Source organism: Podarcis muralis, chromosome 4 (assembly GCF_964188315.1).
Source record: "Podarcis muralis chromosome 4, rPodMur119.hap1.1, whole genome shotgun sequence".
Lineage (NCBI taxonomy): Eukaryota > Metazoa > Chordata > Lepidosauria > Squamata > Lacertidae > Podarcis > Podarcis muralis.
In genome coordinates this window covers 42442137-42454728 of record NC_135658.1, presented here as the reverse complement: position 1 = coordinate 42454728, position 12592 = coordinate 42442137, and the positions used below count along the sequence as shown (strand labels likewise).

At 41.6% G+C, this 12592-nt stretch overlaps 1 protein-coding gene across 3 annotated transcripts in view; it reads right to left on the bottom strand.

Moving 5' to 3' along the window:
- IGSF3 (immunoglobulin superfamily member 3) overlaps nt 1-12592 on the bottom strand; it is a 123521-nt gene that overhangs the window by 30763 nt on the left and 80166 nt on the right. For all 3 annotated transcript variants that reach the window (XM_077927253.1, XM_077927251.1, XM_077927252.1), the window contains one exon: nt 12090-12494. In XM_077927253.1, the coding sequence (XP_077783379.1) occupies nt 12090-12494 (405 nt within the window). The remainder of the gene's footprint in view (nt 1-12089; nt 12495-12592) is intronic.

Sequence of the window (12592 nt, the reverse complement as noted above, 5' to 3'; positions counted from 1 at the left end):
CCACTTTTTTAGGCCTTCTCATTTTTGTGCTCCTGAAGTAATAGCTCTCAAAAGTCCTGTGACAGCATGGAATGCACATCCCTCACTCTGGGAAGCTGACAGTGTGATTTCTTAAGCCAGTTCAAACAAAATGAATTGTCTTGAGTGTACCTACCATGGAACAGCTTTCAAAAGCTGCAGTTAAAACTCCCACTTCAACTGCTTGCTGAATTTTCTGCACACCTGTAGTGACAACCTGCTTGGACTACTGTAATGCACTCCATGTGGGGCTGCCCCTGAAGATAGTGGCAGAGGCTGGTGCAGGTTGCTGTTGCTGGATTGGTAGGTGGGGCAGCCTATAGGACAATGTGACACAGGCCCTGAAAGCCCTGCACTGGCTGCCACTGAGCTACTGGGCCCAATTCAAGATGCGGGTACAGTGGTACCTTGGGTTACATACGCTTCAGGTTACAGACTCCGCTAACCCAGAAATAGTACCTCGGGATAAGAACTTTGCTTCAGGATGAGAACAGAAATCGTGGCGGTGGCAGCGTGGCAGCAGTGGGAGGCCCCATTAGCTAAAGTGGTGCTTCAGGTTAAGAACAGACCTCTGGAACGAATTAAGTACGTAACCAGAGGTACCACTGTACTAGCATATAAAGCCCTAAATGGTTTGGGACCCAAGTACCTAAAGGTGTGCCTGTCCCTATAACAGCCACCTTGGGCCCTATGATTGCCCGGTGGGGTTTTGGGGGTAGTACTGAAGAAGAATGTCCCATTTCCCTCTATTTCTCTGTTTTGTTAATCACAATAACATATATATTAGTGATTAACTGAATCCTAAAATGGATTCAGAGCAAGATGACATGAAGTGGTGCTTAATACTTTCATAACTCACTCTCTCCTCTCTCTCCACCCACCCCTAATTAGTGTAAGATAAATTATGTTGGCAGGATGGAGAGGAAAGTTCAGGCAGCTAGGTGCTACTAGTGAACATCCTTTGTGAGATGAGGAAGAAAACGGTCACTGATTAGAACATAAGAAAAGCCTGCTGGATCAGGCCAGCATCCTGTTCTCACAGTGGTCAATCAGATGCCTGTGGGAAACCAATATGCAGCCTCTGAGAACAAGAGCACTCTTCTGTGGTTTCCAGCAACTGGTATTCAGAAGCATTACTCAGAGCCATCGATAGCCATCTGCTCCAAGATCTTGTCTAATCCTCTTTTAAAACCACCCAGGCTGGTATCCATCACTGCCTCCTTTGGGAGTTCCATCGTTTAACTAGGTGCTGCTGGTGATTTTGGCCAAAGCAACTTACATCAAAATAATTTCACAAGAAAGAAGCATGAGCAAGAAAACCCATCTGAACTATTAAAATATCTAGACACTACCAATGTTTTAAAATACCCATTTCCTTAGTTAGGTCATTTAATTATCACATAGTTATTTGAGACCCTTTCATATAACATCCGAGGCCAGACATACATGGTAAAATAATGGGAGAGTGGGAAGAATCCAACAGGTTGGGAGGGCCAACCAAGCCACTTAGAGTCAGTTTAGGGGATGTTGTTATTGGCTACACTAAGAACAGTTAGTAATGGTCCTTAAAAAGATAAGCAGTGCTTTATAAGCACTGATGCATCAGAATCTGTCCATGTGGTTAGTGTTGGAGGAACAGCCTGCTGCAAGTACTAGCTAGGAAGCCACAGGTCACACAAGACAATGAGATACTCTAGGCTTGAGTTCAAACCTTGACAGAAATTCATGTTTTGAAATCATCAAGGAGATTTAGGGTCAACTCTGATTTTGAAAAGCAAAAGCTGATCTGAAATAAACAGGTGCCACACACACACACACACACATATATGAAGAAGGCAGCTATAAAATTTGGACGGGAAGAAGAAAAAGAACATCTATAACTTTTTCATATATGTACGTCTGTGTCTGTGAAAAATAGAAGACTTCACAGCATGTCAAAATTTGAAGCACACATAAATAAAAAGGCTATGAGGGAAGAATTCCAGTGCAAGATGCATCTGCCGTCAGAAAATGTGTACGCCTCAATGATCGCTGGTGAATTAGAATATGGAGATGTGAAAAATGGAAAACAGAACTTGCATCAAGCAGCAGATTCAAAGGGCAAAATCACACACTGAGCTGTTTCATCAATGGCTCATCAAAAAGCCTTCAAAATAAATGGCGCTGGCACAAATAGGAAAACATTTAATTAAACTCTATTCGAATAAGTCATCCTATAAAGAAATATGCTTATTTACTCTGCAGGTTATTCATTAAGAGCCAACATTTGTAAAAAAAAGTCATTTAAAAATAGAAAAGTAGAAGTAAAGTCTGTGTGCTGCCAAACTTTTCAAAATTATCTGTATGCAAGTTCAGAAACAGGTTTTCACTATTTATCACTATACTGTGTACATCTAAGCAATAAAGTTTCAAGCTGGAGAAATGACTTTTTGCAAAGTGCACGAGCAACAAAGAGCAAAAAAACCAAAACCCTTCCAATAAGGTTGGTAGGAGTAACACACGTGAACCAGATGAAAGTCAATCACTTTCAGTCACTGATGCAATCCCAGGTATGAAGTCTTGAAAACATCTTTATTTGTCTGCCTCTACTGGAAGCCACTCAAGCAAACTGTCATTCACAGGTCCATAGTGGGTAGAACAGATGGTAGCAACAAAACCCAAGGGCCAGTGGGAAAAAGAAAAGCAAGGTATTAATCAAAGGAATCACATGATAAAGAAAAAAAAGCCCCTCCCTTCACTGGTATGGAAGAAAAATATGTAAACTCTCTCTCTCTCTTCTCCAGGAAGCTAAGTATGTACTGTGTTTAACAGCTGCATTGGCAACTTAGCTCAATAATAAAACCTTGAGCTTGTTATGATGCTGGACTGAGTGGTAATCCCTGCTGTGGTGAGTCTTCCTTTCCAACTTACTTGCAAACATACTGCCTTGTTCCGACAAGGTGTTAGAAAGTGAGAATCAAGCTTCTGATCTCACATGCCCCTTTCATGAAAAGCATTTCAATCACCAGAAGCACCTGATATCTCTCATTCAGTCAATTTTAGGCAAACAGAACTACTGGGCTTCAAAACACCTCACTAAGGTCATGGCTTATGGTTACCCAAATGGCAGAGGAGGATCTGCAGTAGGTAGATGGACAGTCCTCCTCTGCTCCTGAGGATTTGAGTAGGGAGCCTTCTATTAAACCATTTTTTAAAAATTATGCTTCAGTCCCATCAAAGCTGCCTTTCGATGAGCTGAAACTCTGGCTATGATACTGTGCTCTAGCCCCAACCCTAGAAATCCTTATTCAAAGACGAGTTGGAATAATTGCAATAAACAAAAGCAGGGCATGGACTAAAACGACCCTGCTCGTGCACATTTTGCTCTCTCCAGCCAAAACAATTCTAAGTCACACAAATATACCAGAGTATATTTGTCGAGCGTTCCTTGCTTCATGCTCCCTCCGTTGGACTTGTTGAAGTCAGTCGGCCCATAACCTGTTATACTGGGCCCACCATCTGCTGTTGATACTACACTGCACACTGACCGGTGTGACCAGCAGAGTATGCACAGCTCCAGCAGAGTCACCCAGCAAATGTCAGGGTGTTTCTGCTTCCCAGCAGTCAGCTTTTCCCAACAGTTCCTGGTTGAGAAAACTCCTTACCCACTCAGTTCGGTTCAAAGTGTTTGTTGTCCCATGGCACAAGATAAGCATAAACAGACTATCTACATAAACTTAAAACATAAACATAAAAAAATGCTAGTACATCACGAACTAATCTACCGTGATGCAGTTCTCTGGTCTTAGAAATAAAACCTTGTCCAGATACAAGTTTACAGAGAGATCCACTAGCACTTCACCATGCTAGCTTCCCATGCTGTACTATCACCATAAAGCACTGAGCAAAAACCCCACACTCACACCAATACTGCTGACTCTGAACCCAACCCCTGCACCTACACCCATTCCGCAGAGAAAGGGTGGGTGGGTGAGTCACACAAACATGCAATGGGCTAGCGCAGAAATACGGTGGGAGATGACTGGGTTATGGCAAAGTACATTTCACCCCCTTGACAGGTGTATTGGGAGACAGCTGCTGCACTTACCACTAGCTCTGAACAAGTGTCCGTCTCAAGAGGTAAGGCAAACAACTTTCAAGGGAGAGTCGCCATAGCAGCAGCTAATTGTAGAGCATGGATTGCCTTGAGCAATCCTGGATAGAGGGGATATAGCGGTAGCCATACAGAGGTAACCATCTGTCCCTCCCTTTACTGGTGTCCTCCTTGTGCGATTCACCCATGTCAGGCAGAGAAGAGAAGGAAGGAATACCTTTCTTTCTACTTCCTGAAAGCTGTGCCCTTTACACCAGAAAAAGAGAACCTTCCCTTTCTGAATCATCAAGTTTATAGCCCCTCCTCCTTGTGAATGAAGGGGAAGGACCACTCCTGAAGTAACTGAAATGCCTCCCAGAGTCAGTGGAGAATAGATAATATCTCAAAAGCTTGTAGGCTTCACTTTTGGAAGGAAGAAATAAGTCTTTAAGAAAGATCCCGTTGAGAAGCTCCATAAACAAACTTTGAATTCTACACATTTATGCTTTCTTTCATGAAACTGGCTGACTGCAGGCTATGCTTTAGTACCCACTGATTTGCAGGGAGATTATCTTAATTTGGTAGTCCATACCCGGGACAGATTTTGGAATTACTTGCCTTAAAATAACTATTCTTTTCGGCCCACTGGAATTAGGAAACGGGTTTTGGTCCCTGCCAGCCACTCACCACCAATTAGAGGCTCAACCAGCATATTGAAAGCGAGGTTGTAGGCCCTACTGCTGAAGTTAAATAATATTTCATAGTCCTTTCCTTTTCTACAGTTGAGCACAGTTATACAAACTTATCATCCCATGGCAATAAGGACTGTACAATGGCAGACTTTGGTACCGCTGACTTTGGTACCATCAGGTAATGGCCGCTGGTGCAGGGAAGCGCCTGACCGGCAGGGCTTCTTAAATTAATTGGCCAAAGAGTTGAACTAGCTGAGAAAATGAAATTGCTCTCTGAGCCAGAAGTTCTATGATAGACCACCACCATGCTGCTGACCTTTTCTAACCCTTAGCTTCTGACTGTTCTGCTCTTTACTGCAGTTCCAATCAATTTGCCTGTTCAGTGGCCTGCAGTTTTCAGAGATACCTTAACAGACTGAACTGCCTTTACATTAACCACAATCCATATCCCTGGCACAGAGGCTGATTTCCGTTAAATGCCGCTATTAGCTGCGCCATTATATGGGGCTTCCTTTGATAACCCAATGCCCCTGCCCAGCCAATCTCTAAACCTGAGAGCCAGCAGGTGTTTGTCCAATCAGAAGTGTTGCCACATCTAAACTGACCCTTAAATTTTGATACCAACAGGGCTTTGCAGTAGTTTTTGTTAAAGCAATTCCAGAAGCACTTAGGTTTTATGGTTTGTAGCAAGAGAAGAGAGTATAAATGATTGCTACAGTTAAAGAGACCCTGAGAAACAGGATGTTCCATTCTCAACTCTATACTCAAACACACAGTGACAATGGGCATTGCTCCAGAGCCAGATCCCAAGTTCCCAAAAACATTTTTTAATCCTTACCTATCTCAAAGGTTGAGACAATGTGTCAACGGAATAAACTTCAAACTCAATACTTAAAGTCAAGAATGGTAGATACGTTTTTATTAAAGGGACAATTGACGGCAATTAAAAATAACTGTTAGATTTGCATGTGCACCAAACTCAAAGCTACTTGACTTTATTCAGAAGGAATTATGTAAATTAAATAAATTGGCTGAGGGAGAAGCTAGACTTCAACTTTAATGTACAAGCAGTGTCTCTAAAAGCCTTGAGCAAGGGGCAACACCTGGAAGAACCTTTTAAAAGATAAAAGACCTCCTACGACTTACTACAGCTCTTCCAAAAATGGGGCTTATACAAGATACGGAGAAAATACAAAAGATTTCAGTTTGACATTTCCTTCACCCCAACATGACTCCTGATCTGTATTAGACTTTTTATTGCTTAAAAGATAAAGAGAAACCCTGACCGTTAAGTCCAGTCGTGGACGACTCTGGGGTTGTGGCGCTCATCTCGCTTTAGTGGCTGAGGGTGCCGGCGTTTGTCCACAGACAGCTTCCAGGTCATGTGGCCAGCATGACTAAGCTGCTTCTGGCAAATCAGAGCAGCGCACGGAAACACCGTTTACCTTCCCGCTGGAGCGGTACCTATTTATCTACTTGCACTTTGACGTGCTTTCGAACTGCTAGGTTGGCAGGAGCAGGGACCGAGCAACGGGAGCTCACCCCGTTGTGGGGATTCAAACCACCGACCTTCTGATCAGCAAGTCCTAGGCTCTGTGGTTTAACCCACAGTGCCACCCACGTCCCTTATTGCTTACTCCACAAGTTAATTCCATTCACACAGTGAACATTGATAACATCACCGATCATGCTCCAGTAGAAGTGACCATATGACCGAGCAATGAAATCCAAACCTTGACATCATGGTCATTTAACCAGCCAACTACCTAAAGGAAAAGATAGCAGAAACCCTACAATTCTATTTCAAGGAAAACGACAATGACAACACCAATTCTACCAACCTTTGGGAGGCTATGAAAGCAGTGACAAGAGGTATCTGTATCAAAGAAAAAGCATATATTAAAAAACAAGTCTCTACAACAATAGCCAAACTAGAAATGGAAATTACTGAGCTGCTAACTAAATATAAAAGTTCAGGTTCATACCTCCTTAGAGGAATTGAACAAAAGAGACAAGAAATAGACTCCTTAGAAATTAATGACTCTAGACTTTTGGCAGATGTAAAAAGAAAAAATCTAAGTCAGGGGTACACAGTATGCAAAAAAAAGCAATGGCATTAAAACATTTTCTCCTGATTCTGCTCAGAATTTGCCTTTGATTCTAAATTATATACCTCACGATGCCCAAATTAAAAAAAAGAGATATCCACAATTTCTTAGAAAACTTACCCATACCATCATTAACTCATGATGAAAAAACCTTTTTAGATAGCTCCATCTCCATAGAAGAAATTGACAAAAACCGAAACCACATAAAGCCCAAGGACCTGATGCTTTCACTTCTGAGTTTTATAAAAGATTCAAAGAAATATCATTACCATATATGGTCCGCCTATTTCATGACCTCTCCCCCAAACAGATATGAAAATGGCAGAAAAATAATTACTCCTGCAAAAGACCCAGAATAAATGCCAAATGAAGGAGGCTGGGGTATCCCAAACCCTGATCTATATTTTATTGCTAACCAAGTAAGACATGCTGTCCCTTTTATTTTAGATGACACCTCAAAGCAATGGCTCCAGTTGGAAAAGGAACTTATCAAAAGAATACCAACCTCTGCAAACCACTTCTTAGAACTGGGCTAAACGTTCAAAACAGATTCACACAAACCATACTTAATGCATGTAAAGAGAAGCCAGGACTCCTAACTCTAGCACAGTCTCCACTGACACTCCTTGAGTTCCACCCACTATTTTACAACACTTCATGACAATTTTATGTTGCAAAGGGTCTATACTGGTTATCTGACTTTTATAACAGAAATATAGCACTATCAGACCAAGAAATATGGACTAAACTAGGAAAATTTAAAACCCCTTGGCTGCTACTCCACCAAATCCACACTTTTCCTGGCTAACCCAGCTTAACAGTAAGGCAGTCACAAGACCATTAACCCCATCTGAAAGACTTGTAATATCCACAGAAGGACATGGCCCAGGTATAAAATCTGCAATCTATAAAATTCTACTCAGTGCATCAGTGGGTTCACTTGATGCTATTGAATACCAACGGGATGAGATTTCAACTATGAACTTGACCCAGGTCAATGGCTTAGACAAAAACAACAACAAACCTTTAAATCCATTTCAGTGAGCCATAGGAAATTAATCCCTAATCTCTAAGAACCTGGTAATGGCACCTCACCATGTTGCTAGAGGGGAGCCCCACACCCGGTACATATCTCCACGTGTGGTGGGAATGTACAAAAATCTAGCCTTTCTGGAATTCCATATTCCAATAAATTAATAAAATATTGAAATAACAATTGGAAGTCAAACCATAATTAGCTTCATTATATATATTTCAAGAGTATATGGACTTACATAATAAATAATTAATAGGCCATTTATTACAAGTGGCAATACAGAACGTAAGCCAACACTGGATTTTTCTGGCACAATGGTAGACAATTGGTACAAAACAGTTTGGGAAATAGCCCTCCCTGAGAGATTAAAAAAAAAGAAAAACTTCAGTTGATGTGGACAGATCGAGAAAGATGGCTTTACTCCAGTGTGGTTTAATTTCATAACATATGCCAGTATCCCAGAAAATAAACAATTTCCCCCATCAGCATTTGGCTCAAACTGGTTGATCTAAATTTAAATTTAAACATAAATTGTTACCTTCACTTCCACACACAAACTGTTTTCATTGATAGCATAAAAGGAAAAATGACTGTTACTCACACTTAGCCTAAGCACAATCACAAGGGCTATGTGATGTTGAATGCTATTTGTTAACTCTCTTCTATCGTGTTTCCTCATTGTTGCTGTTATTGCTTAAACCAATTCACAAACCAAGAACTTGAACATTGACCACTGATAATGAGGCATATATCATAGATATTACAGCAAATTTATTATGTTATTTTTTGGATATACAAATGAGGAGACTTGGTCTACTTACTTGTATCATTTATCATTCCCATGATCCTTGTTTATGACCCCCTCGCCCAAGTTATTTAAAAAAGCAAGCAAGCAGCTACAGCATGATGCTGTGTAGGGATAAACCAGGGATTAGGCGATTGGTTAAGTTAATGGGCCATATTGTTCATGGTGCTAAAAGGGCCTGTGGGCATCTTGTTGCACATTACTAGCAAACAAGCCTCCTGTGAACCCTGTTAGCAGTAGTCTTCAGTGACCTTCAAGATATTTAAAAGCAGCAAACCTGGAAAAGCCAAGCAGGGCAAATGAAGCCACTCAAACCAGATCAGAGTCCTAAAAGCTTAAGGGCAAACCCAGATTTCAGACATGATCACTTCTTATACACCAGGCCATTTTAGCACCATGAACAATAAAATCCTAAAAAAAGCTCAACAACTTCAATCCTAAAAAAAAAGATTAACAAGTTCCTCCAAATCTGGCCCTCTTTGAAAAAAGTTTGGACACCACTGTCTTACATGAACATGTGAGAAACAGTTCTAACATGGGGTTTCGCATTTTCTCCTACACAAATATTATCTGTGCAGGTAACTCATAAGTATGAAGCAGTCTTGTGGTTTTCCTCAGTTTATAGAAAGGAACCAGAGTGCCCTTTTTAGATGAGGCAAAACAGCAGCTTACAGTACTTCTCAAATCATTTCCCTTAATTATTCACGTACAAAAGAAGAGCAACAAAGGTTACTGCCTGCTCTGGATGGGGACATTGCTGATTTGCATGTATAAGCAGCATCCTTTCACCCTTGGTCCTTTCCAAGCCTTAATGCTGCTCATGTTTGAAAACTTAAGTGCACTAATGATGATGAGGTCGGCAGCATTTGATACAGGCACAAATCATCGGACAAAATTCCCTGCTGGGGGTCATATATATCTGTTGTCTGCAACACAGCCAGCTGTCATGTGCTCAGTTCCCTAAGTGGGTCTGTTGTCCTTGTCTGAGTCCCTCAGACGTCTGTGCTTCAGCTTGTGGCACTGATCGCACCTTGAAATGTTTTGCAAGAGGATGAGGTAATCAATAAACATCAAGCAAAAATGGAACAGGACATTCCACTGGATTCAACCAAAGTCTTCAAGTCTTAACCTGAACTCTACCCCAGATCTACACAGCCTAAGTGCAACCATCTTTCGCTCCCTCAATCAAATTTAGACATTGCAGTCATCTGAAGGAGAATACTTATGAGATGGCTAATTTGACATGTCCAGTGGGGGCACCATTTGGGGCAATCAGCCAAGCCTGTAAAGAAGCCGGTTCTAATTGGAATAACTTTAGAAGTTTTATTTCCTTTCCTTTCAACAAATGTTTGCCACCATCTAGGATGGCTTGCATTTGCATGAAGGCAAAGTTTAGGTCCAGAATGAAAACTAAATTTGGGGAGTTAGTGGTATTTAGAGGCAATGTATTAGTTAATCCTAATTTCATGATTGCCTCCTGCCCCATTATTTTGTATCTAGCTCTGGTTAGTTGACTTTAGGATTCTGTTGCTACTGCCACTACTGTTTGTTGCATAGTTCAATAGATAGATATGGACACTCAGCACAGGGATTTAAAGGTTTCAGAAGTCTGCAGACTAAAAACCACTGTCTCTGGTTGTGCACTGGATAGGTTACAGTCCTGAACAAGATATGGTGCTGAGTCCTTTTGTCTAGCTACTATTCACTATTAGCAGTGAAATCTGAGATCACAGAATTAGAAGGGACCCTGAGGGTCATCTAGTCCAACCCCCTGCAATGCAGGGATCTTAACACATGGTCCGCCATCCAGTTTGAGATCATAAAGGACCCCACTTAGCTTTGCGGATGTGCTAGCAGTTTTATTGCTGCACCACTAGATGTGAGGAAGGAATTGCTATCTACATTTTAAGAGGCATCAATGTCCCATTCATTTTATATAATTATCTGTAAAGCGATTTCAACATGCAAAACTTGATACTCTTGAGAAGCCTCAAATACGTCATCTGTCTGGAGGACAGGAAGCATCAAGAGATCCCACACTCACAAATGCAAAAGGAACACATTTGATAAAGGAGCAGTTGCAAGAATGCAACTGAAGGGCAAAAACAACATGTCCTAGACACACGTACGTGTCTGATTTGTATGAGACACGGAATGAGACTTGCATAATAGATGCCATACACAAAAATAGTATCTAGCTGAAATTAGACTGAATGAGTTGGATAAACAGAATTACTGATTGATGTTGGAGCAGAGCCACAATATTGTGCCTGACATCATCTCTCCTTTAAACGGCACTTCCTTGAATCCTTACTGATCACATTCATTAGAAGTCTGTCTTATTGACCTTAATAGTACATATCCCTCATCAATGTGACCAGACCACCAATCTCAAACCAGAGCTCCTCTTAAAACGTACCTTTCTCAACTGATTAGTTTCATGATTACTCAAATGAGCCAAGACATTTATGGGTTAATCTACACACAGAGAGAAAGCACTCCGGTGACAGTGCTTCTTCAGAATGCACATCTGAGGCTGCATGTTTCATTGCTAACTCCAAACCAGCTGACTGTGGAAATCTAGCTTTGTCTTTTCTCCAACATGTTGATTTTAATTTTACACATGCAATCCTGCATGTACATTTTGTACTCCAAGAACAGATGCACCGTTGTGTTTTCTGGACGTGTAAGATTGGTCATTAATCCTCATAAACCTAATGTGTTAAGCCACAGCACAAACTAGGAAGGCTGCAAACATTTCACAAGTGCTATGAACTGTGATTTGGATGTTTTCTGGAAAAAAACACCCCACAAAACATAACTAATAGGCAGACAAGCTTTTCAAACCATTATGTAATTCGCATTAGATTCGAAGATAAGACGTGTGGGAGAGGATGGCTTGTCTAAGCTTAAAACTGAGTCCCTGTCAGGAAATGAGGAATGAAATTGGTCCTGGAGACACATTTCATAGGTACCACCAAGTTGCTCATACAACTATGAGCTAAGAACACATCTTAAACTGCTTTTTAACAGACGTTTACACCTGCCTCATGGAGTCGGGAACAAGCACAGTGGCACTACACTTCTCTACAGTGAAAACTTCAGGGAGGTCAAAAGAGATTTCTCTTTTGTTTCTGTGGTTAAAAAAAAACAAAACCCGAGAATTCCTGCTCTGAAACCAACACAAAGCAAACAAAAACTGCATCTCCAAAAAAAGGTACCAAAGCAAAAAGCCCTATAACCCTAAACACAATATTAAAAAAGGATGAGTAATTCCATGCAGCTGGAATGGCAAGCTTTCGTACCGAAGTCTCTGCACTAGGTAGAGTCTTGGCAGCATTGCCAATAGGATACTTACCAGGCCGTAAGACCCTGATTTCCAGCAGGTTAGAGGTTCTGTCTGCCAGTCGTGTCCAGCTACTGTTGTAGTTCTTCCGCCAGAGCTCTGCCACACATTGGTACTTTCCCGCCTCTGTGTCACTGGCCCTGCTAATGCTCAGGCGCACGTTGTTGCTGGATTCCGATTTTTCAATGGCTGTCCTGGTTCGAAACCCAGCGTACCTATCTCCCCACTGAACACCTCCATCCCGAGTGAAGGTGACCAGATCGTGAAACTCGGTGCTGCCTGCTGGCTGAAAGCGCCACGTCACAGACACTGGGACCCAGGATGGGTAATGTGGTTTGATGATGCATTGTAAATCAAACGACTCGTTGTAGGTCACTCCAGGGGTGCGGGAGATGGCTGTAACTGCAAAGCCAGCATCTACCAAAAAGCAAAAGACAGACACACAAAGTGAATATTTCAACAGTAACTGTAATACCATTTCTGCAACTACAATAAGAAGTGCTTTCCTAACAGCA